This window comes from Siniperca chuatsi, linkage group LG10 (assembly GCF_020085105.1).
Source record: "Siniperca chuatsi isolate FFG_IHB_CAS linkage group LG10, ASM2008510v1, whole genome shotgun sequence".
In the NCBI taxonomy this organism is placed as follows: domain Eukaryota; kingdom Metazoa; phylum Chordata; class Actinopteri; order Centrarchiformes; family Sinipercidae; genus Siniperca; species Siniperca chuatsi.
This window is the reverse complement of record NC_058051.1, coordinates 2,309,336-2,333,668: the sequence shown is the minus strand read 5'-3', so window position 1 is coordinate 2,333,668 and position 24,333 is coordinate 2,309,336. Positions and strand designations below refer to the sequence as shown.

At 43.9% G+C, this 24,333-nt stretch overlaps 1 protein-coding gene across 1 annotated transcript in view; it reads right to left on the bottom strand.

Annotated features, from left to right (window-relative positions):
- Positions 1-24,333, bottom strand: part of myt1b (myelin transcription factor 1b) — a 107,605-nt gene that overhangs the window by 22,340 nt on the left and 60,932 nt on the right. The window contains 7 exon segments of the mRNA XM_044211114.1: positions 474-1,703; positions 3,219-3,304; positions 3,306-3,614; positions 5,812-5,874; positions 7,009-7,039; positions 9,286-9,340; positions 14,346-14,452. Coding sequence (XP_044067049.1) covers positions 474-1,703; positions 3,219-3,304; positions 3,306-3,614; positions 5,812-5,874; positions 7,009-7,039; positions 9,286-9,340; positions 14,346-14,452 — 1,881 coding nt within the window.

The window sequence follows — 24,333 nt, the reverse complement described above, 5'->3', positions numbered from 1 at the left end:
TGTACGCTCAACTATGTGTGAATCATTTCTGTGTAAAGAAACAAACAGATGGTTTTGCATGTTTACGCTGAGTGATTACTATTCACGATTTTCCAAGCTTACAATACACTTTTGGACAGATTTCTTACTTTTGATGGAGCCACCGCTTTCCATTCATGTCATTATGGTACAAAGATAAACGTTCAAACATTTTAAACTTTCTTAAGATCGGTAATCCATCACAGCGAACACTTTCTCACCTTCATTTTTGTCAGTGCTTGTAGCTTGTGAAAAAAAACTCTATCATCAGCAGGGAAATATCAAGTCTCCAAGGTGACGACCCTGCTTGTAGCACCACTACCATGTGATGCTAACGTAGCTTTTAAAAAAAAAAAAAAAAGTGGACTAAATGTTCCTAAAACTCAAGCAACTTTGACGTCTCAGTACATGTTGTAGCTCTGCCCTCCCCTCTTAGTTTCTTCGCTCAGCCCTACCTTTGCTGAAGTAGCTCTTGCGGATGATGTCCAGGTGCTTGGGCCTGTCGTCCATGGTGAAGTATCGCTGGTGGTGGATATCTGGGGCGCAAAGCAGCTCTCTGGGCCCGGCTGGTTTCACCTGCTCTGCCTTCAGGGCGATGGCTTGCTCCAGCAGGCCCAGGTTCCCTCGGGTTATGTCAAACATCTCTGACTCGTCCGTCACCGTGGAACGCTGCGACAGGCTGTCTTCGTCGTCGCGCTCGTCGTCCCCATCCACGTCATCAAAGTCTTTCTCGTCTGACTTATCTGATGTCACCTCTATAATGTCGGGAGAGGCTGAGGACGAGGCTTTGTGGATTTTATAGTTCTCACCTCTGATGTTAGGAAAGTAATCCTCAAGTGGACTGGCCCTGTGGGAGCTGTAGCTTAAAGGAGGACTGGCCTTGTAGTTTTGAAGCGGACTAGGATTACGAGAGTCATATTTGTCAAGTGTACTGGCTCTATTGGTGTTGTAGTTTTCGAGGGGACTCGCCCTGTGTGAGTTGTAGTCCTCCAGAGGACTGGCTCTGTGGTCTTCAGCCTTGATGTGTGTTCCCTGAGCTGCTGCGGTGCTGGTGATGGTACGGATGGCAGTTGGCACATCAGAAATAGGCAGGATGTGGTTCACCTCCCTGTGGTCCTCTTCATCTTTCTCCTCATCTTCATCTTCTTCTGCTGGAGTGCACTGCCTCTGCTGTGCTGGCGCTGCCATCTCTTCCTCCTCCTCCTCCTCCTCCTCCTCCTCCTCCTCCTCCCCACCTTTCATCTGTTCACGGTGGATATCTTCAGTCAGATATTGGTGGTTCTCCTGGCTCACGTGGTTGCTCCTGTCTGGGCACTCTTCTTGCTCATCCTCCTCCTCCAACTCCTCTTCCTCCACTTCAGCTGCCTCCTTCTGCACAATAGATGACTCTTCCAATACTTGAACTCTATGTGCCACCTCCTCCTCTTCCTCTTCCCCCTCATTCATGTCCCCCTCCTGCTCGTCCTTTACTACTTCACGCCGTTCGGCTGCCACGGTGACATCCTCCTCAGTCTCCATAGTAACGGGATGCTGAATGGCCACAGTTGGAGCACTGTTGTTGGAAAGTCGGCCGAGGTGGAGGAGAGAGTTGGCCACCTCCTCTGCGCTCTGAGAGGGAGACTGACACTCCTCGGCTGCAAGTGGCGCTGGTCCGAGCTCAGGCTCGATGATCACACACTCCTCCTCTGTGGAAACAGCGATGGAGAGGTCAGAGCTTTGACAGAGTGGGAAAAGTGAGTCATGCAGTGAGCTAAAGCTATTGTCAGCAATATCTTTATCATCACTGGCATCATGTTCCTGCCTGCTAAGTCATTCCCTGTGAACTCGCAATGAAATAAAAACACCTGCTGTGACAGAGTCTGTAGATGTAAAGCAGCTTGTCGAGGCAGAGAAACTCACTCACTAAGTCCTAGTGCCCCTAGTGGTCGCTAGGAGGCATGGCAACTCACCTCCTGTAATATTAGTGATCCACACAGGGACTTCTTGTATCTTTTTTGTTTTGTTGTCTATCTGTCAGGTGGATTAACATAAACCACTTCACTTCACTAAGAAGTTCATTTCACTTCATTTATTTTCTTTGCCTTCACATCTACCACTTGGCTGTGTTACTGCACACTCCCTAAGTCCCTGATGTGGCTCTGGGACTTTCTTGCCCTGGATTAGGACTCTCAGGCAACGTCCATTTCTAAGTTTTATACCACCAACAAAAAGTTTTACAAATGAGAAAGATTACGTAAAGTCATACACAATAAAGGTTCAGATTAAACTTAATCCTAATTGTTAATCGAAAGAAACATTAATCAAAGAACTACAAATACTGTGTATGTTTGTCACTGATTAAAGGGGCACTCCACTGATTTTACACGAGTACCACTCTCTAAAAATTGTTGCATGTCTGAATAAATGATGATGTCGTTGTGATGTCATCGGGGCTATCTTGGCTTGGGCTTAAGACTTGAAATTTTAACAGAAAGCCTGCATTACTAACTGGAGGAGTGAGGTTTGATCGAGGATCAATAAAGTATTTCTGATTCTGATTCTGAAAGAAGAGGGCATTTAGGAAGCAGAGAGGATCTAACGAGAGACGCTATTGAGTTGCATTATGGGAAATGTAGGATCCAGCATTTTTGGAGCTTGAACCATACAAAATATTTAAAGTCAGGATATCTCACTCCCTGCTGTTTCGATATTTTGACCTTTTTTTATCGTGTGAGTTCCTCAACTTTATGGAAGTACAATACTAAATCACTGGAGTACCCCTTTAAAATCTCAATTATTTTTTTGATCAATTAATTCATCATTTAATCAATAAAATGTCAGAAAATATCACTTATTGTTACCAGGAGCCCAAGGTGATGACTTTGAATGTCTTGTTTTGTCTGATTGACAGCCCGAAACCCACAGAAGTTCAATTTACAGTGGTATAGAATGGAGAAAAGCTGCAAATATTCATATGTGAGAAGCTGGAAACAGTGTATGTTTGGCATTTTTGCTCGTTGAATAAACTTCAATCAAAATTGATGTCAATTGACTAATTAATTAAATTACTAAATTACCCTCTTTTAAAATGATACAGACATAAAATATTGCCTGAAAAGCTGCAGTTTAGATGTAGTAGACTTTTCCTCAACAATGAAGAAGAGCGAGATGACTGTGGTTCATATTAGCTTGTCTGTTTGTCTCACGTAGAAAAAGCCTACCTTCATCAGCTGCAAATGTGTTCTCCTCCTTCTGATATGTCTGTTTTTCTATCCTCTCCTCCTCCTCCTCCTCCTTTCTGTGTCTCCTCCTGTCCATTTGTCTGTCCGTCCTGCGTCAGGTCTGTCATCTCCTCTCTCTCCTCCTCTACAGCTGCCTCCCTCTCCTCTTCCTCCTCCTCCACCTCCTTGGTCTCTCCTGCTTTCTCTCCATCCTTCTCTCCCTCGCCCTCAGCCTCGCTGCTGGCGTCGCTTTCTGCGCTGAAGCCCTCGTCCAGGGCCAGTTTCAGGGGGTGGGACTTCCTCTTGGAGGCAGGCCGCTCTGTTTCCTGCTCCTGCTCCTGCTCGGCCTCTGCTTCCTCTAGACGGCGCTTTCTGGCTATGGGGCAACCCAGAACACTAACGGAGGGAAAGAAAGACAGAGAAGGGGAAAGGGAAGAGAGAACAGAGAGAAAGGGATCATGGATGGGGGGGTTGTAACTGGAAATCACAAACACACTCTAACACGTCCAATAAAACCTCATGCACCTCATCGTGTCCATGAGTGACTTGAAGCAGCATGATGGAGGGTGTGTGTGTGTTTTGACATGAAGAAGGATGGAGCGTTTATTTCAGCAGAGTATGAGTCAACGCATGTGGCCGGAGGGAGGGGGGGCATGCTGGCTCACTCAGACATCACAACCAATCTCAGCCAATTGACTGGAACGTTTAATGAACAACTTGTCTGGAGAGGCGGGCGGGCGAGGCAGCAGAGGGTGAAATCCAATAAACTCCCTCTTACTCTCACCTGGGAGATGCCGAGGGAGATTGAGGGACGATCTATAAACAAAGTGCATCTGAAATTGCCTGCTGAACGAATACACATGTAAACAGATAGCTAATATCTGCCCCTCAATAAAGAGGAGTCACAAGCCAGTGAGCTGCCCCGAGTCTCGCAAGGTCTCTGAGGGCGAGCGACACAGAAGTGGAGGAAGGGAGAATGAAGCTGGAATAAAACCTGCAGGAATCACATGTCACTGGTGTCCACTGAAAACTTTATTACTTGGGTTTAGATTTAGAGGCTCTGGGAGTTTTGTGTAATCTCAAAAACAGCTATTCTGACCGGCATGTGATTATTCAAAATTCTATAATTAATGTGCTCTTTCTTTCCATCTGATTTTGGCCTTTAGGGTCATTCAGTATCCTTGAAAATATTATTATTTTTTGCTCAAGAAACTAAAGAATTTCAATTAAGGGACTGTAATGCTCGTCTAACTCAGTAATCCCCAACCTGGAGGTCGGGGCACAAGATAAACATTAGGGGTCGCAAGATGATTAACAGAAGAATAAAGCAGAAAAAACTATATTAAAATATATAAAATGTATAATATAAAATATTTCTGCTACACAAAGTTATGCTTATTTTTTTAGATTTAATGTAGCTTTTTTTTTAAACCTTTTTTCTTGTAAATCACTGTTTTTTTTTCTTATTTGGGAATTTAATAACTATTCTAGTAAAACAAAGGAAAAAATTACTCTTTTGTTGAACTGATCACAAATGGCGACTCAAGTCACAAGTAGAGTTTGTTTTGTTTTAAGGGTTCACAAGCCAAAAGGGTTGGGAACCACTGCTCTGACTTCTATGTATTGATTATCTGAATGTATAGTGAGGGGGTGGTGGACCGCCATTCATCTATTTTGCCATTTAAAGGATATTTAAAGTGTTTTTATGACTAGGACTCTGCTTTACTTTGGTCTCAGTCTTGACTTGAATTAAATTAATTAGCTCTCATCCATAATTAATATCACAGCATTTTGATATTAAAAGGTTGTTTACATGACAGCCGTGATATTTTCATATTTAATCAAGCTAAATCTGGACTGCACTGCACTAAGGAATATATATGAGCAGTACCACTCTCATGCTTGCACGTTAAATATGAAGCTACATTGAGCAGCCCCTTTTAGCATAAAGACTGGAAACAGCTAGCCTGGCTCTGTCCAAAGGTAACAAAATAAGCCTCCCAGCACCTCTGAAGCTCTCTAATTAACATGTTAGATCCCATTTGTTTAATCTGTATAAAGTGTGAAAAGGGAACGATAGGATCTTTACCAGGGGTTATGTGTGGGACAATTTCTAGGCCGGAAGCAGTGACTTCTTGGAGTCTAGTTGTCACTGTGAGTGACGTGGTGAGGGATGCCCGGGACTGTGGCCAGCCAAGAAATAGTACAGCACAAAACTCCCTGCAAAAACAACTTTTTTACACTTTGGTTTTTGTGTGGATTAAATAAATATAACATATGAGGCGATATAACAGCAGGTGCTGGTAGGTGGATTTTGTTACCTTTGGACAGAGCCAGAGACTGATTCCAGTTTGTATGCTAAGCTAAGCTAACTGGCTGCTGGCTGTAACTTCATAATTAGCTACAGACATGAGAGTGGTATTGATCTTCTCATCTAACTCATGGAAGCAAATAAGTGTATTTCCCATAATGTCAAACTATTCCTTTAAAAAAAAGTTCCCCACAAAGCAGATGCTGTGGGGCAGAGAAGACGAGGAGGACAGACAGACAGAGAAGAAGGACAGACAGACGGTGGGTTTTTAATCTGCCCTACCTTCTGTGTCGTGAATATCTCCCACTGATATGGCCAGAGCCATTGCATCCAGGGGTGGGGCAGCTGGATGGGATGGATGGAGGTTAGAGATATGATTAAGGCACGGTGCATTTTAGTCCCTATGCAGAAGCAATGATAACCACAGGCAATAAACAAAGCAAATTAAGATAAACAAAACAAAGCAAAGACATGCAAACTGAGCACACATGTCACACAAATGCACATGCACAAAGATATGTATCCCCCTCATCCGTCCGGCAGATACACATAATGCATGAATGCAGGTGGCATCAAGCCGGGGAGAACATAATATTGTATGTCGTACATCAACCCTGGCCTATATCCTGTTAGTATGAGCGATAAGGATCAGCCGAGACCTGCTGTAATTTCCCCTGCTCTCCTCACCAGTCATCATCATCATCAGGTCTCGCTCTCTCCCTCTGTCTCCCTCTGTCTCCCTCTGTCTCCCTCCTCTGATTCAGGTTGCTATGACCCCTCAGGACGGCTCATTTCAATTCTCATTAACTTCCCCCAGCAATTGCCCTTTATTACTCCAATTATCCTTATTATTAATTTCACTTATTAAAAAATGCTGCATTTGCATTTTAAATGAGGCGCTCTCTGGCCTCCCTACCGTATTTTCTTCTTAATCCAGAAACCGAAAGGGTTTTTTTTTTAGTGCTGAGCACAGATCAATGCTCGGAGGTGATGTGTGACAAAATGAGAGAGGATGAAAAAGTAATTCAGAAGGAGGGAGAGAAAGGAGGACAATGGGCTTCATGACCGGAGAGGCCCTGAAAGCTGCCGCGCAGGTGGGAAGAGGAGAACTAGGAAGACAACCCAAGACAAAAACGAAATCATGGCCCTTCACCATCCTCTCTCCTCATACTGTATTGATTGGATTGCAAAAAGATCATACTCCCCTTTCATTGCATCTACTGTATGTGTTCATAGCAGGAAATAGCAAAAGGCTGTGAAAAATCAATAGCAGCCAATTGGAGGCACTGACCACGAGCTGAGAAGGGCTGATGATAAGAAATTAATATATATATATATATATATATATATATATATATATATACAACTAAAGTCATCTAAAGAAGCACTGATAGTGAGTCTATGGTGCGGGGTGCTCTGCGGTGCACATAAAAGAACTTTATGAAAGGGATTTGCACAAAGATGAAGGTGTTTCCTTACCTCAGCTCTTGTCCTACGAGCTCAATAGGAACTGAGAGAAAGGGGGAGAGAAAGAGGGGGGAGGAGAAGAAAGACACAGGGAGGGAGAACAAAGGTGAGCGACTGCTCAGAAAGCTGCGCTGCTAAAAGAAACTCAGATCAATAAATCACAAATGCATATGAATCCCATGAGGCTCCCTCATAGAGGATTACACACTGCTGACTGCATGATCAGGAGCAAAAAAACACCTACACACTCCTGAGCTCACATACAAACACACACACACACACACACATCTACATACAAACATGCACACATACAAACACATTTTCACAAAGGCGGGCACAAAACAAACAGGAGCGCAAGTGCTGGCCTGCACAAACATACTGTATGAATAACACACACACAAAACATACACACAGAGGAGAAAGCCTAAATCAGCCAAACTGTGTCGTGCTGTTCCGAAAAAGTGACAATTATATGCAGACTTCAGCAATAAAACATGATTAATTGTTGCACTTTAGTTATCATAATTGGGAAAATGAAATTAAAAGGAAAACTGCCTTCATCAGTAGAAAACAGCACTTCTTTCAGGGACAACTTATAGTAATTGCCTTCAAAACATAAATCAAGCTCTGCTCACAAACAACACACACACACACACACACATCGCTCTCAGCTGGCTATAGGCATCGATTGGGAGTTGAGCGATAGAATGAGTTTGGAGAAATATCCTATTTTCATTTGGAGCAAACGAGAAAACAATATGATCCTGGAGAATTCAGTTTGGGCTCCGATATCACATGCATTAATCACATGTCAGAAAGACCCCGGGTATCGAGAAACACTAAGAGCAGAGAAAACACACACACTAACACACTCTAACACACACACTGTTGACACTGTCATCTCAGTTTCTCCGTCTTTCATCATGCAGTTGGAATGACTGGATGCCTTTCTGCGCTCTGAACGCCCTGTGAACTGTTGCTCTGCTGTCTCTCTTCCAAACATCAAACACACTTGTACACATACAAACACGCATCAATATGTATATATACACAAACACTGCACACACAAAATTCACTCAGTATATATTTACATTCAGACATGAGCATACACATAAAACACACACTGACACTGGCACTTTCTTTACTGTATATGCACATGCATGTCCATATTTTATTTCACAAAAATATCTGTACTTGGATTATACCAGAAGTGGGTGGGGACTGTGTTAAATTGTTTTTCTCCTTATGTGTATATCTATAAGTTTAGCTGCTCACAAAATATAAAATAGGTGCCTAAATTAATCAAACAATACAGCATAATTTGTACTGGAACCCCACCGGTCTAAACTGAGTCTAAATAAAAGCTGTAAAACTGTTAATGTTCAGGTAGAAATAGAACGGGAGGTTTTAATAAAAGTCAGAGCAGCTCATTGTGCCATATTGCATGATTTTTTAAAATTTTGGTTTGAAGTTTTTATGAGAAAAAAAGAGAATTTTGCCTCCACTTTTAAGACGGTCCCTAACTTGCCTTCAATAAAAGAGCATGAGGTAAAAATAACACATGCAGCATTAGTGAAGCGACATCCTGCACTGCCCATCAAATCTGATGAAAAGTGATGAAACATTATTCAGGATGAACTTTGCAGAATGTCTGAATATTGAACTTAAAACTATCTACACCTCCATGTGTTTAGCTTGGAGCCTCTTTGTTAATACTTTGGTAAATCTGAATCCTGGAAAGTCATACTGCTTTGGCTGCTAGCTGTTTCTGTTCACACAATCACCTGGATTACTTTGATTCTGAAGAAAAAGTCTGAATCTGATCACAAGCTAAGATCTGGAGTTATAAGGAGTGTGAATCTGAGAAGAAGTGGTGTGACGTTTGTGGCAAAAAGTGTGTGACAGAGAAAAACTGTACCTGCTCAGTTAGCTGTTCACATTCGAATAATGTATTGGTTGACATCCCCAGTATATTCACATTCACATGTGCACATATATATAAACACGCTGACAGAGACTTAATTTACAGTATATGCACACACATCTATATATACATAAACACCAGCATGCACACAGACACACAAACACGCATAATTGCTCATATACACATACATGAACACACACACTCCTGCTGACCAGCAGAACTGATGTTTGCACGTGACAGAGTGTGAGTGAATGTGTATTAAACTTTATGTTTGTGCATGTGTGTGTGTGTGTGTGTGTGTGTTGCAAGGAAGCACCTTTAACAGACAGGGCCTGACATGACGGAGAGAAATGACACACACTCACCTCTGATTCCCTTGGACCGAGTGCGAGTTCGCTTGTCATCACCCTCTACACTCATCTGGGAAAAAGAGAAAGCGAGAGAGGAAGAGAAAGTGAAGTGAGTAAAGGAGGAAAGAGAAAAGACAGTGTAGAGGAGAAAAGAGACCATCAGTGGTAATTTCTCAAAGCTCTCACTATATTCCACCACACATCCACAGTTAATTGTCCTTTCTCTGCTTCAAAAGAACTGCTATAATAACCCTCACTCAGGATGTTCCCACTGTAACACACCAAAGGTAACACTGACACAAAGAGACGATCGTATCTTTAATTCTCTCAAAACAGCGCTCCCTCATCCCTCCTCACCCATCGTTTTCTCTTAGCACCATCCTACCATCCTGCTCACTTCATCAAAAGAGAGACAGAAAAAACGGCTACTCAGTATGGAAGGAAAACAAACCCCCAACACACACCTCCCATCACTCTCCCTGTAATTTCCTGCACCTGAATGGTACACGATTGTACGCTGTGCAGAGGTAACAGGCAGTCCCTCTGCCTACAGGGGCCACGGCCCTGACAATGATAACTATGCCGAATATAATAATAAAGGAAAAACACAGGCCGCTAAAAAGCCACTATAATAACCCTTTTAAAAAGAGGACTAGTGTGTGTGTGTGTGTGTGTCGTGCCCGCTGCTTACTCTGGGCTCGGCTTTTAAGCCACAGAGGAGCAGGTGTTAACCCTGTTGCCTTGAACACACACACACACACACACACACACACACACACACACGCACACACACACGCATGCATATTGACCCTCGGCCACACCTCCTCAGCACCACCTCTCCACACTCAGCGCTGCTCTCAGTGCACTCTAAAGCTATCAGATGCTTTTTAGACACAATGGAGCCATTAGCTTTGATTACTGGACTCTGTTTTTTATGTATCACAGGTCTCCCCTCTTTCTCTCTTTCTGTCTCACACTTCCTCCCTCCTGTACACTCCCCACCTCCCTTCCAAACTCCCCCTTTATCCCCCCAGTTGCCTACACCCCCCTCTCCTTGCCCAGGCACTTAGCTGCTTTGTTGCTTCTCTATAGTCAAGTTGGCACCGCCACAGTGAGATTCAAACACGGGGGCCCTGTTTCTCTTCTTTTTTCCCTCTCCCTCCCTCTATTTGGCATTGCCCCTTTCCTGCTAATAGACTACTTATGAAAAGAAGGAGGGTAAAAGGGATGAGAGGAAGATGAAGCACGCTGTTGTTGTTGTTGTTAAGGCCTTTTTTTCACCGAGGAGGGTGCGCTTCATTCATTAGCGTCTAGTGTTTGGCTGGAGGTACAGGTGCAGGCACAAGCCCATCCCTTCCTGTTTGAGTCTCCACCGCCTTGGCCTGCTCCCCCCTCTCTCTCTCTCTCTCTCTCTCTCTCTCTCTCTCTCTCTCTCTCTCTCGCCACTCTTGCCCCAACTCTTTTGATCAAGCACTGCTAATGTAGAAGTCGTGCAACAAGCAGCAGCGTTGTGCCCTGCCTGAAGGGAGCAGTTGACTCCTGTGCTCCAGCGCTGTGAGGGAAGAGGGGCGGGCGAGTGTGCAGTAAAGACTTTTCTGTCAATGTGTATGTGTGCTCTCCTTTGTATGCCTTCAGTTGTTCAAAGTCCATTTCTTTACACTCGACTGCTCCGGTTTGTATGCATGTGTGAAAGGAGCAGTGGTGGAATATAAGTCCTGTAAAATTTTGAGGTGCTTGTACTTTACTTGACTGTTTCCATTTTATGCTACTTCATACTTCTACTCCACTACATTTCAGAGGGATAAATTGTATTTTTCACTCCACTACATTTAACTACACTTTCTAGTTACATTACAGATTATAATTTTGCGCACACAACTCATGATCACTTTATAAAATATTATGCGTTTGTAAAGATTAAACTGCCCAACATATGAAGCAGTAAACATTTGCTTCACCTCCATTAAAATGCTGCTATGGTAAGTGTAATAATAATCAAATAATATGATAAATGATAAAGGACAGTTTTTCTGCCTAACAAGTATTCGAGTACCCCAGGGGGTACTACTGCAGTAGCTTGTGTTTATGTGGACGGATTGTGGAGTAGCTCGTCTTATTTGAAAAAACTAAAGCAGAAATTACAATTCGAATAAAAAAATCCACAGAGTCAGCTGTAACACCATGTGTTGAGAATGCGTGAAAACTAGTCAGCAAGTAAGCAGTGAAGATGAAACAGTTGTGGTTGGAATAATAATATAAATGATGAAGGGTTACTTGAGCTCATCTAAATACATTTTTAATACATAAACACATTTTTACTACTAATGGAGTATTTCTACATTCAGGTATTGCTACTAGGGCTGCAACTAACAATTCTTTTCATTACTGACTAATCTGCCGATTGTTTTCTGGATTCATTGTTTTGTCTGTGAAATGTCATTAAATGACCATCTCAGTTTCCCAAAGCCCAAGTTGACACATTCAAGTTTTATCCGACCAACAGTTCAAACCCCAGTTAACGATCATATATGACAAAGAAAAGCTTTAAATACTCCCATTTGGCATTTTTGCTTGAAAATTGATTGACGTGATGAATCTATTAACAAAACAGCTGCCGATTAATTTTCAATCAACTACTTGATTAACCGATTGATTATTTCAACGCTAATTGCTACTTTTCCTTTAGTAAAAGATCTGATTACTTTGGATGACTCAATGTAACAAGGGAGGGAAGGAGAGCGAAGGAGAAGGTATGTTTATGAATATATGTGTGTGAGAGAGAAGTGTGTATGCGTGTGCATGTGAATGAGACTAAAGCGCACATTCCTCCTCATGAAAAGATTATATACTGTACTATTCTGTTACTCCTCTACTTTCTCATCCTCCTTCCTTTGCCTCCTCCTTACATTGATAGTCACTGGATGAATCAAAACCTGGACTGAAAAGGGCCTCTATTGCTTTCATGTTTGCGTAACCATAGTTACGCACATTTAAATAGGTAAGCGCATCTGAGTTCTCCTCTTTTTCCTGTCCTTTTTCTCAATTTCAGCTCATTAAATTTGTATGAACACAAAGTCACAGCGAGTGAATCCAGATGCAGCCAGGCAGGCATTCACCTGATCTCTTTCAAAGGGCCCTTTTTAATGTATGTTCCAAACTTGCCCTTGTTGTCTTTTAATTAGACTCCTTGAACGGTGGATGTAGGTGGGCCTACACGGCACCAGCAACCGCTTACGCAGGAAGAAAAAGGGAGAGAAATAAAACGAGAGAGACAAGAAAATGAGAGAATGAGGTAGTGTGTCCGGGCGTGTGTGCCTATGAACCGCTACTGCATGTGTGCCCACAGCAGCATGCGCATATGTGTGTGTGTCTTGAGGTTTAACTAGTGTGAAATGTGGTGTGGAGCAGCAGCAGAGGAAGAAGAAAAAGAAGGAGGAGGAAGACCCGGCTCATCCCTACAGGCTGTGTTGTACATTATCAATTATGTCCTTCTTTGTGTGCAACGGCCGGTGCAGGAGGGCCCCGGCTCTGCTCTGCATTCTGACAGCTCTATGTAAATGGCTGGCTGGGGGCAATGACTTCAGAGAGAAGGTCACCCTTCGTCCCCTGGTGCACATAAATGACTCTTTTATTCATTTTCAGGTTTACAAGAGTAGATGAGGAAAAGAAGGGGGTTAAGGTGGGGCGGGGGCTGAGAGAGACGAGCGTTCACAACTGTCGGTGAAGACTGACATCTCCAAAAATTACCTGCGGACAGCAGCTGCCAATTAGAGGCGCGGTGCACAGTTCCCTCGACAGGCGGACAACACTGTCGAGCCTCCATGTTGGATCACCGCAAGGTGAGCCCTTCCACAGTTTCACTTTAATAATTCACACAAGGCAGGGCGGAGTAGCGAGGAGGGAGGAGGGGAGACAGCGTGTTCCCCACTTCATATGCGAAAAGAGTGAGCATGCGTGACCGCATAATGGGTCAGATGTGAGGATGTGTGCTTTCAGAGGTTTGCCATTTACAGTCATCCCGATGTGATTTCAGCGTTCATAACTAAACATCCTTTTGGCTCTGATCCTCGGCCCGTTTCGTTCATCTCAGTTCACTACAAGTCTAAAAAGATAACAAGAAGGTCGTGTGACAGGTATCATAAGTGCCAGGCCAAACGGACGGGGGGGGCCGCTTCACATGATGTAGTGTTTGAAACCAACGCCTCTCTCTCCTCAGCTCCCTCAGCAGCAGAAATCAAACCAAATCAATAAAAGTCATCTCTTCAGATGAACCCGAGCCATCGGGGGGAAGCAAAACTACTTTTACTGGGCCCAGGGGAAAACAATCCCCCCACCTCACCACCCCCACTCCTCTCTCTTTCAATCTCCCCTCAATCCCTCTGTCCCTTTGTTGAGTGTCACAGTTGTGACGAACAGGGAAAAAAAGGCCCAGCTGTTTTCAGAATGGAGAAATAACCTTGAAATGGTGACAATTTGGGTCCGAAGTTTTAGACTGAAGTACAAGAAAGCGGAGAGACAGGTGTAGGACTGCAGAGAGGGTCAGAAGAGAAGAAAAGAGGTGGTAGAAGGGAGACTATTTTTCTACTCTGCTGATAAGGAGGAATATCATGGACAAAAAAAAGTATGAGCAGCTCAAGGACATCCTTTTGAGTTTCTTTTTTAAAATTGTGTTTCAGTAAAAAAAAAAAAAATCCTGTGAAGTGAAGTGAACTCAGCAGCGGGAAAATGCTGAGCTGTGCCATGCTGAGCTTAACTAAACTGAACTAAGCTGAGCGGGGCTGAGGCAAAGGATGGGCAGGGCCAAGTGGGAGATTTGATGTGCTGTTTGATTCATGTTTTTCTGTCCAGAGTGGCCATCAAACCAACCCCCCCTCGCCTTCCCACCAACACACACACAGCCTGCCTCTTTTCTCCATCCCCCCCTCCCTCTGCCTCCACCCTTTTTTACTTTCCCCGCTGAGTTAGGGATTGGGGAAATGCCCAGGAAGCAGAATCAGGTTAGAAGGGGTGTGGGGGTGTGGTGAGTGGTGAGGAGGGATGGTGAGGGGGAGGGGCTGCAGGGCCTTGTCACTCACCATGATTGGTCGACGGCTCTGCAGTCTCTGGGAGCCCTGACAGCGGCTGCTGGTCCTCTCGCCTCGTGTCCACCGCTGGTTCACCAGCTCGCCCCGAAACTCATTTTCTAAAACCAAAAAGAGAAGAAACAAGGAGGTCGGACGAGGGGGAGGGAAGGGGGAAGAGGGAAGAGGAGGGGGGTGTAAGATTTTGGGAGAAAGAAAGAGAAGGAAAAAAAAAAAGAGAGTTGTCATATGAAATCAACAGCATCAGCACCAATGGATGGGGCAGCGGTTTGGATAAAAGAAGGGTGGGGGTGCTACTTTGAGGGAAGGTTGGGGCACTCGAGCATACTGCAGACACTCCTTTATTACCTAAAGGAACAGTGTGTATGCCTTACACACACACACACACACATACACACACAGGCATGGTTAAGTGCCCCAGCTGGGGTCCCTGTCAGTCTGCTATTAGAATCAATCAAATGTGCGCATTTTTATCGAGCTTTCCCCCTGTGCCCTTATATGCGAATAGGGGGATGGGCCATGCAAGGGGAGAGGGGGTGAAGAATGGTCAGTAAATAATGAATCATACATAAATCAAGCCTCTGTTTTTCTCCTCCTCTTTCCCCTTTTTTTCATCAAGGTAATAGCTCTTCACTTCATCTTCCTGATAGGCCAGGAGAAACATACTAAATCTATTACATATCCCTTTTCCATTCTTCCTACTTTCAGAGAAGCTGGTGATGGTGAAGGTGTTAAATACAGAACAAAGAGTTGTCCTAACAGTCGAGGTGGTCACATTTTTTCGCCTCAGTTTCAAGTTCAGGAAGAGTGCGGAGAATTTTCTATGAATGCCCAAGGCTGAACTTTTCTGAACTAGTGTAGCTTTAAAACACTTCAGCTGTAAGGCTCCAAAACTAACGGCTGTCGCTCCCTCTCTCCCTCTCCACTCTCTCTTTTTATGCACCGCTGAGCTGGTATGGTGAAATCTGATTCTTTTTCAGATATATATACACATCTATACCCTTTAGCTTTCACCTTTATGTGGATTGTGCATCTTTGCAGCAGGCACCAGAACGTTTTGAAAGAGGAAGTGCCCTTGAGTTTCTAGTGTCTCCTCTTCCATATGGGCTATCTTTCTGTCTCCAAGAACATCTTAGAGAAAATAACACTGACAGTAGTCAATAACACAAACCAAGGTTTGGGTCAGTGCACGCTGAATCCACTCTATTAAAAATGTAGATTGAAGCAGAATTATTGTGGAAGAGTAATCATTCACAAATCACGATTTATACAGTAGAAGTTCAAGGAAAAATATTTTGATAAAAACCTGTATGGATCTCTGATTGCTGTGATATAGCTCTTTCAAAAAACCTGCCGTGGGCTTAAGAGGCAATAAAACATAAACCTCTTTACACTTGAACTTGAATATAAATCCCTGTCCTTTGTAGACCTCAAGATGCATCTGTCCATCTAATTTCCTCCTATCTATCCTACCTTTTCATCTCTCTTCTTGTTGCTTTCAAAGATACAGTGAGAGTTACTTTCTCTGCACATACTGTCCTGTGCGTGAACCCACAGTGCATGCAGAGTGCACACTAAAAGCAATGCCAATCTGAAAGCAAACAGTCGCTGAGACAACAAAAGGCTGTGTGTCCGTTTCCGAGGGGTCCCAAAGCAGACCAGCCCTACCCTCCGTCCCCCCTCCTCTTCCTCCTCCTCCTCCATCACCCCCCCACCCCCACCCCACGCCCGTCCCTACTTTTCCCATTACATGCAAACCTCGCCAAAGCCCAGCCAGCACTCTTTGCAAAATGCTTGTTTATCAACTTTCACTCCCCCCTCAGTGAAAAAGTGATTACAACAGCAGTACTGTTCGTCTGCATCTCTATCTCTGTCTCTCTGTCTCAGCTATCTGTCTCCACACACACAAGCGCAAACTCACTTATTTCTTTTTTTCTCTCTCTTTTTCTACTCCCCGTCTTTTAAAGTTAAGTGAAGTGAGCATCCGTCCTGTATTGTTAGTTTGGGGGCCAAGGAGCTGAGAGCCCTTCGTAAATGCCAAATATATCACAGCGCTCTATTAGGACACACTGCCTCAGGCCATGTGTCAGCGTCCCTGCTCACTTTGTTCAGTCCTGAGCCACTGTTCCTGCTACAGACAGAGAAAATACATCTGGACATTTTGAACCTGCGTGAGATATCTGATGACTGAGGTTTATAAAATCACGGAATTAATCACAGAAAAGGTGGCTAAATTGACCTGTCTATACTTTGATCTGTTTCTTTGCAGATGAAAAAACATAAAACTAATTTGAGCCTTGTCTGCTCAGGATATGTATCCTCTAATTCTTTGATCAGATGCTGCTCATTCCCACCTAAAAGACTCGCAGCTCGTTATTTTGCAGTGAAAATTGGAGGAGTACGAGACAATTAGCCGTTCACCAGGGAGGTTTGGTTAATCAGAAGTGAGGGGGGCCGGGGGGAGAAAGATGAATACAAAATGAATGGATTAAAACATCGGATTTTACTGCCAGGATTCTGTGTTTTTTTATCAAAGCTTGCATTTCTGAAGGGCAAAGTTTAGAAAATCTTTCCTGTTTTCTTCTGCACACACAAAAACAAAAACATAATAAATTCTAAAATCAACACATTTAGTCTATAAATTGTTACAAAAAAAACCAAAACATTTCACCAGAAAACAAAGTTTAGGCTTGAGTAATACCATTGTAGGCAGGCGGCTTACTGTACTGGGACAATGGAGCAAAGAGGGCTAAATCCATAGTTAGATTAAATACCAGGGTGAACTGTCTGTAACAGTATTAGTGTACATACAGGGCCGGGGCCAGCTGTACACCCCTGGTCCTGTTAAGCAGGATTTAGAGACAACTTAGTGTGATTACAGTGAGCCAGGCAGAAGAGACAGAGAAATCAAAAGTTGTGGAGCGGGACGGTCTCATATTACTCGCTGGTTTCTTTTTGTTACAGGACTAAAAAAAAACCTGAGTAACCAGATTATCTGGCAGATGTGAAAAATGGATTTGTGATGTATAGATAACCAGAAGAATACAACTCAGATAAGTCATTCTGTCAAAACCCTCATTTGAGTTTTCATGTCTCAGCCTGAAGGTCAAATAAAACAGAGCACAGTTTACTAGGAAAGGGCAGTATTTTGTCAGAAACGAGACAGAGCGTCTGTGAGGTGGTTGAGCAGTCTTATCAGTTATGGGATGGGAGTTTAGGGGCGGGGGTGTGGAAGAGAAGGCGGCGCCATGGTAACCAGCTTTTGGAGGAGCTCCCCTGAGGGCCACCCTGACCTCAGCATCTGAGAAACAACACAAATGTGTCACTGCTGCTTATAAAACATAATGCTAACTGCAGTGATCTGTGCACCTGAAAGTCCTCCGCCTAAGGCAGCAGTTTGTGATGTTCTAAACACTTTTGCATGTCATGCTTTTCTCTCCGCTCATCGGAGAATGTATGCATATTTGGCTTACTTTTTAATTAATTTTCATATTTTTTATTTATTTCTCTTTTAACACAGGGCATGAAAGTCATTATTTCCAGGCTTTCATTTTAAATGCCTCCTCTCCATTGAAAGCCTGGCCGACCCTGACCTTTGCTTGTATTGCTTAGATTTCTGATAGGCTTTGAATGGCGAGGGTGCAATTTGGCCCCAGCTGCTCCTCCAACATGTTTATTGCGCTCCCTCCTCCGGCACCTGCTGTCCTCACCATGGGCTATTCAACCCTTCATAAATAGAGAGGTTTCCTCCTATCACTGTAACTAAAAAAAAAACAGAAGCAACTTCATTTCAGGGCCTGTGCTACATGCAGCTCCATACTCTGCTGTTATAGCCTCCACTGACAGCATAAGGCACCAATAACCTAATTCTGTAATCCCCTGAAACTAGGCTGCATTTCACAGGAAAAGTAAACAGAAGAAAAACAATAGGTGTTTTATCATTTCTGCCTATGATGCATTCAATCTCGAGCTCAGTGTTCATTCTACATTAAGCCTAACAATAGACTGGCAGCTTTCCTCTGAGTAAACGCTCCTTCTGTGCATTTTCATGGGCTTCCTTAACTAAATAGCCTATAAGCTTTGAACACAACTACAGCTGCAGACTAAAAAAACTCTATTTTGAAGCTGCACTGCCAAACAGAGGCCTCTTCTTTAGATTCTAAAAGCAGGTACAGTCAGAAAAGCATTTATTCACCAATTAAAAGACTTTTTTCACTAAAAAGCCAAACTTGCATTATTTGATACTGTTTCTAAAGGTGGATGCTGTTCAAATAGAGACACAGGGAAGCCAAGTAAGTTTAGATGGTTTTAACTTAACCCCCCATCTGCTTCCAACCCTGAAAGGTTATCTCACATCGAACAACTAACAGCTAAAGTTTCGCAAAAGAGCAGCGCTGCCGCTGGTGTGCATGCGCTGCTGAGCGGTCTTACAGGCCACTACAGCGGGGACGGAGAGCAACTTAAAGAGCGGGTGACATAACACTCTGTGTATCATCATCCCTCATCTCTTTCCTCCATCTTAGGACGCAGGTGCTTTGACAGACCGTGAGGCGCACACACAGCACATTACGTGGCCATCTAAGCAAAGCGAGAAGGAGGGGGGACGGTGAAGAAAAACCCAGCGCTCAGGCTCACAGTCTGGGGCTTCGAAATCCGGGGAAACGTGCAGCTCCAGCCCGCCTCCCCGACGCCCGGGCTTTATTCCCAGCTCCCTTCAGAGGACTTGTTTTATCTGCGCACCACTAAAGGCGGCTGACATTTGAAGAGAGCATCTCTGTTTTTTTTTTTTTTTTTTTTTTTTGCTGCAGAGGATCAAATGGCCAACCCCTCCCTCTCCCTCTCTCTCTCTCAAACACACACTCACTCCATCCATCCATCTGTCCGAGCATCCACACACACACACACACACACACACACGGAGTCCTGCTCAACGCCCACTGTAACCTCGTATTAACACAATTTGGTGCTGAACTCTAGATAGATATCGCAATTTACTGTAACAACCGAGAAACGGCTCGGTGCGGTGCTGTGCGGTGTAGGCAGCGGTGTGACGAGTACAGTAAACGGGCTGATTTATTCCTGGAGCTACAGAAGGTGACATTAGAGGACAGAGTGGAGAATACACTTCAGGTGTGACTCAGTTCGCAAAGAGCGCCTTCAGAGGAATATAATCCAGTCAATTTGGAGACCGAGTGTGTTTTTCTCCGCCCCGCACACTGATGAACTGTCCGACAGTGACAGAGCAGTAAACACGCAGCACTGAGGTTCTGAGAAAGCGCCATAGTTGGCTTATTCCCACTTATTATTATGAGGCATCAGTTGACACATGAACAATATCTGAGGGCAGAAACAGCATCTTTTCTATTTCTAACACCTTCCGGAACTATCAGCAGTGCTGCGGTTTGAAAATGTAAAGACATCGAGTAAACAAATCTACACTTTGAAGGAAACAAGCGGGTCAAACTGTTGAGAGATCGATCTGTGAGGAAGTTTTAATGCATATTCGAGGAATCACAAAATACGAAAATGTGAAAACAACACAAAATCAGCTGTCGGTGATGCTTTCAAATACTACCAGGGTGCGCAGAAATGTCAAAGTTATGCAAAAAAAAAAAAGGCCTTAGATTTAGAGATTTATAATTATTAATCTATGTGTAGGTTATCATCAAAACATAAACACCGATCATTTCTGATTACCTGTATTCAGCGATATTTCCTTTGGGGTTTGGCGCCGCGTCCTTGCTGTGTTTTGAGAGTTGCAGGTCGCTGTCAGGTAGTTTGCTAAAAGATATCCCGAGTAAAGCTTTAAAAAACGATCTTCTATCCTGTTACAAATGTCCAGATGTGATAAATAACACGAGCGAAGGTTTTCTGGGCGGCCTCTCCGACACAGCGCACCGGCGCACGGCTCCGGATCGAGGCGTTAAGATGTTACTTGTTTGTAAGCAAAAACATGGCTTCATTTGCCTTTGTCAGCGAGAAAAAACGTAATATTGACTTACCTTTCCCTCATGAGCCATTGTACCCCCCCCCCTCTCCATCCATCCTCTCCACACCCCCATCTCCTCCCTCCGCCCTTTGCCATGACATCACGGAAGCTGTAGTAAAACCTCCAGCATCAGATGGGCAGGGCTTGAGGTCCCCCCTTACTACACGCTAACTCAATGGGCATATGTATACGCACACACTCCCTCTCTCTCCCTTTCTCCCTTCGTCTCTCTCTGTCTCAAACACATGCACCATCTGAACCAATAAAACTGACAACTTCAAACTATAAAACCTGGATTTTAGCATCGTCTCTGCCTGCAGTGCACACGATTCTCCAAATATGAAAATAAGTTCCCCATGCAGCTTCACTCCCCAAGCAGTTCTAACATCATAAGCAGCCAGTAAGAAAGCATCTCTGCGCCTCTGGGCTCTGCAGGCCGCAGCCAACACAATATTACACACCAGAATGAGCTCATGTTTTATACATTTCACTTGCTGACAAGTTCTTGATGTTCCGAAAATGCATTACGGGGTTTATAGCTACTGTAATCCCCACACACACACACACACACACACACACACACATCCTGAAAAGTGGTTCCGTCCAATAATTCATTCAGGGGACTTTTTTCTCTCTAGGACTGGGAATTGATGTAGTAGTTGTATGCAGAGTTCGTGCATGCGCACTGCACTGACAGCATCTGATAATACGGAAAGAGGGGTTTTAACGACATATAGGCAGAGAGGCAAGTCTCCAGGGGAGCTTTACTAAATATAATGTATGCTCTGGGGAGGGGAGGGGATATGGAAGTGCGATATCAATTTGAATTATCGCTGAAACGCGATGTGCTACAGAGAAAGTGTTTTGAAAAATATCAGGTCGAAATCGTGTGAGGTTTGTCTTGACGCCTGCAGGAGCTCTAAGAAGAGTGATCACTGTCAGTCACAGATGCGCTGATAGTTTTTAGGCTCGGAGAATAATGCCAACTGTCAGTGCAGCTCTAAACAACAAACAGCCAGTCTTAATAGTGCAACTTGGAGTCACTCCCAAATGTTGCTCACACCGTGGTTTTGCTTTGCTGTTTTGAAACCATTAGTGGAAATGACAACCATTCATTACAAGCCATTTGAGAATAGTCCCCACAAATGCCATCCTTTATCTGCTGTCTCCACGCCGCGTACGCAGGGAATATTCAAAAAGCCCAACCTTCAGCTTTCAGAAATTCTATTAAATTCTTATCTCTTTGCAGCAGGCTCTTTTTGTGCAATCCCATTGTTATGCATTGGAGCTGAAATCAATCACCGGCCGTGCACGCCGCATCAGTATGATTTCAGACTGTGGGTGCGGAGAGAGGGGATGCACACAACAACAGCATCGACAGTCGAATAAACAAAGGAGAGAACATATGAAAAAGCCCGGGCCCTGATCCAGCAGAGGGGACCATGTGGAAAGTTGGGCCTACATGTCAGGTGCGGGTGTGAGCTGAGGGGCCCGCAGCTGGGCGCGGGGGCCGCAGAGAAACTTCTTCTGAAGATTACAGAGAAGATAGAAAGACACAAAACCGGAATATTCACTCACATTGCTGTGATTTGTCCTGCGGTGAGAGTTCAGGACTCCGGACAGCTCCGACGTGTTGAGCGTGTGTGTGTGTGTGTGTGTGTGTGTGTGTGTGTGTGTGTGTGTGTGTGTGTGTGTGTGTGTGTGTGTGTGTGTGTGTGTGTGTGTGTGTTCAGAACTCTGGACAGCTCCGGCCCGCAGAGGCTCTCAGGCCTGCACAGTGTATCACATACTGGCGGTGTTGCGGTAACAAAGGCTTTTGTCTGCACGCTGTTCCCACCGCCTCACGAGGTTTAATGGCTTTACACAAAACTATTTTTGAAAGTGTTTTTATTTCACGTATTCATTCATATTCCCCACTTATTTTAATACTTTATTTCTTTATTTTAAGACTTTTCACTTCTTTTTTTTTTTTTACATTTTATTTTAATTGATAAGACTTATAATAAACTCACTTTATCCTCATTATAAGCTTAGAAATCTTGCTTGTTACTAAATTAAACTGAAATTTAAAAAATAAAATTCACCTTCATAAGGCTGAATGGTCACAACTAAACTAAATATAACTAAACTGAAAAAAATTAAATAAAATTAAATTATTGTTTTAAGTCATTTTGCTTTTTAACCTTTTATTTTTAAGGATGAGGCTCAAACTGTAGTTACCCAACAGCTGGTACAAAGTTTTTTTCCCTGTGTTGTTACAAAGTGTGTATTGTGTATGTGTGTATTAAACTAAAACCAGCTCAACTCAGATCTAATCAACTCTGTGTTTAAGTAACTGAGTAACCAGGAAACTAAACACAGCTACCACTAACTAAACTAAACTAACTGAAACCAAACTAAAACTATCAGAACTAAATCTCAGTATAAGCTTGAATAAATGTTTGTTACTAAACTAAACTGAAAGAAACGAAACAACATTGCCTTTATAAGCCTGAGGTGTCACTACAAACTAAATCAAACTAAACTGAAATAAACTAAACTTTCTGATTGCTTTTGTTTTTTACATGTTATTTTTTAAGATGAGTCTGAAGCTCAGTGGTTGGCCAGCAGCCGGTCCATCAGCTGGGAAACTTTTTCCTCTGTTGTCACAAAGTGTGTCTGCAGATGCAGATGGCACAGAGGCCTGCAGCACTTTAATGGTCACGTTACTCCAGACTATAGCACTTGTATGGTGGCTATATTGTGCGGAGCCAGGCCGTGCAGGCAGCCAGTATAAATATTACATGGGGCAGCAGCTGACTGAGCGCTGAGGTTGGGACCGGGGGAGGCCCCTATAGTCCCTCGACAGATGGAACAAGCCGACAGACTAACACAACAAAAAAGTTTTTAATAAGCCCGCAGCTTGGCATTGTCCCCACGGTACCGGGGCCACACGGTCCCCTAGGGGACCAACTGTCCTTTGTCTGGCCAGTTTTTACCACGGGTAAGTTTAGTTGCAGTTTTAGGCTGGGGAGAAGTTCACACGCTTATTTGGAGATGCTTGCATCTGATGAAGTCCGCCTGCAGCTTGTGGCTTGAAGTCCACAAGTTGTAAAGTTCCAGCTGGTGTGATCAGACAGAGCTATAAGCCTGCTTTAATCCTGCACAGCGACGGCTGCTATGTCTTTGAAAAGGGGGTTTATTTATTATTTATAGATAACAGAGCTGCAGACCAGAACTTTTTAAAACGTATTCCTGTGTAATATTCATCTATAGCATGTCTAATTATACTGAGAGACGGCAGCGCAAAAGCAGAGGCAGGATAAGACAAATACGCGCTTGGACCTTCTGCATTAGCACTGTCAGTCTAAACAGAGCCGCGGAGGCCGAAAGAGAAAGTTCATTATTTGCTGCTGTAAAGTCAGAACAAGTCAGTGATACGAACCTAGAAAAGTGCGACACAGCTTCATGTCTGCGGTCCTCCGTCTCTCTTCAGTTCCGCAGCGACCGCCACGAGCTGCCGGCAAGTTTACTTCTGCCGAACAAAGTTGCTCAAACTTTAGTTCAACTTCCCCGGCCGGGGAGGGGAGGGCTGCTGGGCGGGACGAGCAGCTGACCGACACTCCGGGGGAGCCAATAGGAAGGGGGTATGTCCTCCTGCTGCCGGGTGCTGGACCCAATCCCAGTCTCCCAGTCTCAGCTTTCAACAACAATGGCCTTAACAGCAACAAAGAGCATCTGCTGCGCCCGGCAACTTCTCACACTAAGCCCCCAGCAATCTGATTTAAACTATATAAACACCCAACGCTGTCTACCCGCTCATACAACTATTTTATACGTGCGCAATTCTTTTCATCTGGACTAATTAACCTCAAACCTGCTGATATACTATATAAACTCCAAAAGAACCACAGCAAGAATATCCTATAATGTGATACAATATAAATATCACAAAAAACCCAGAGTTTCCAAGAAAACCCCACAGTAATACTTTCAAAATCCACCATAAACTCA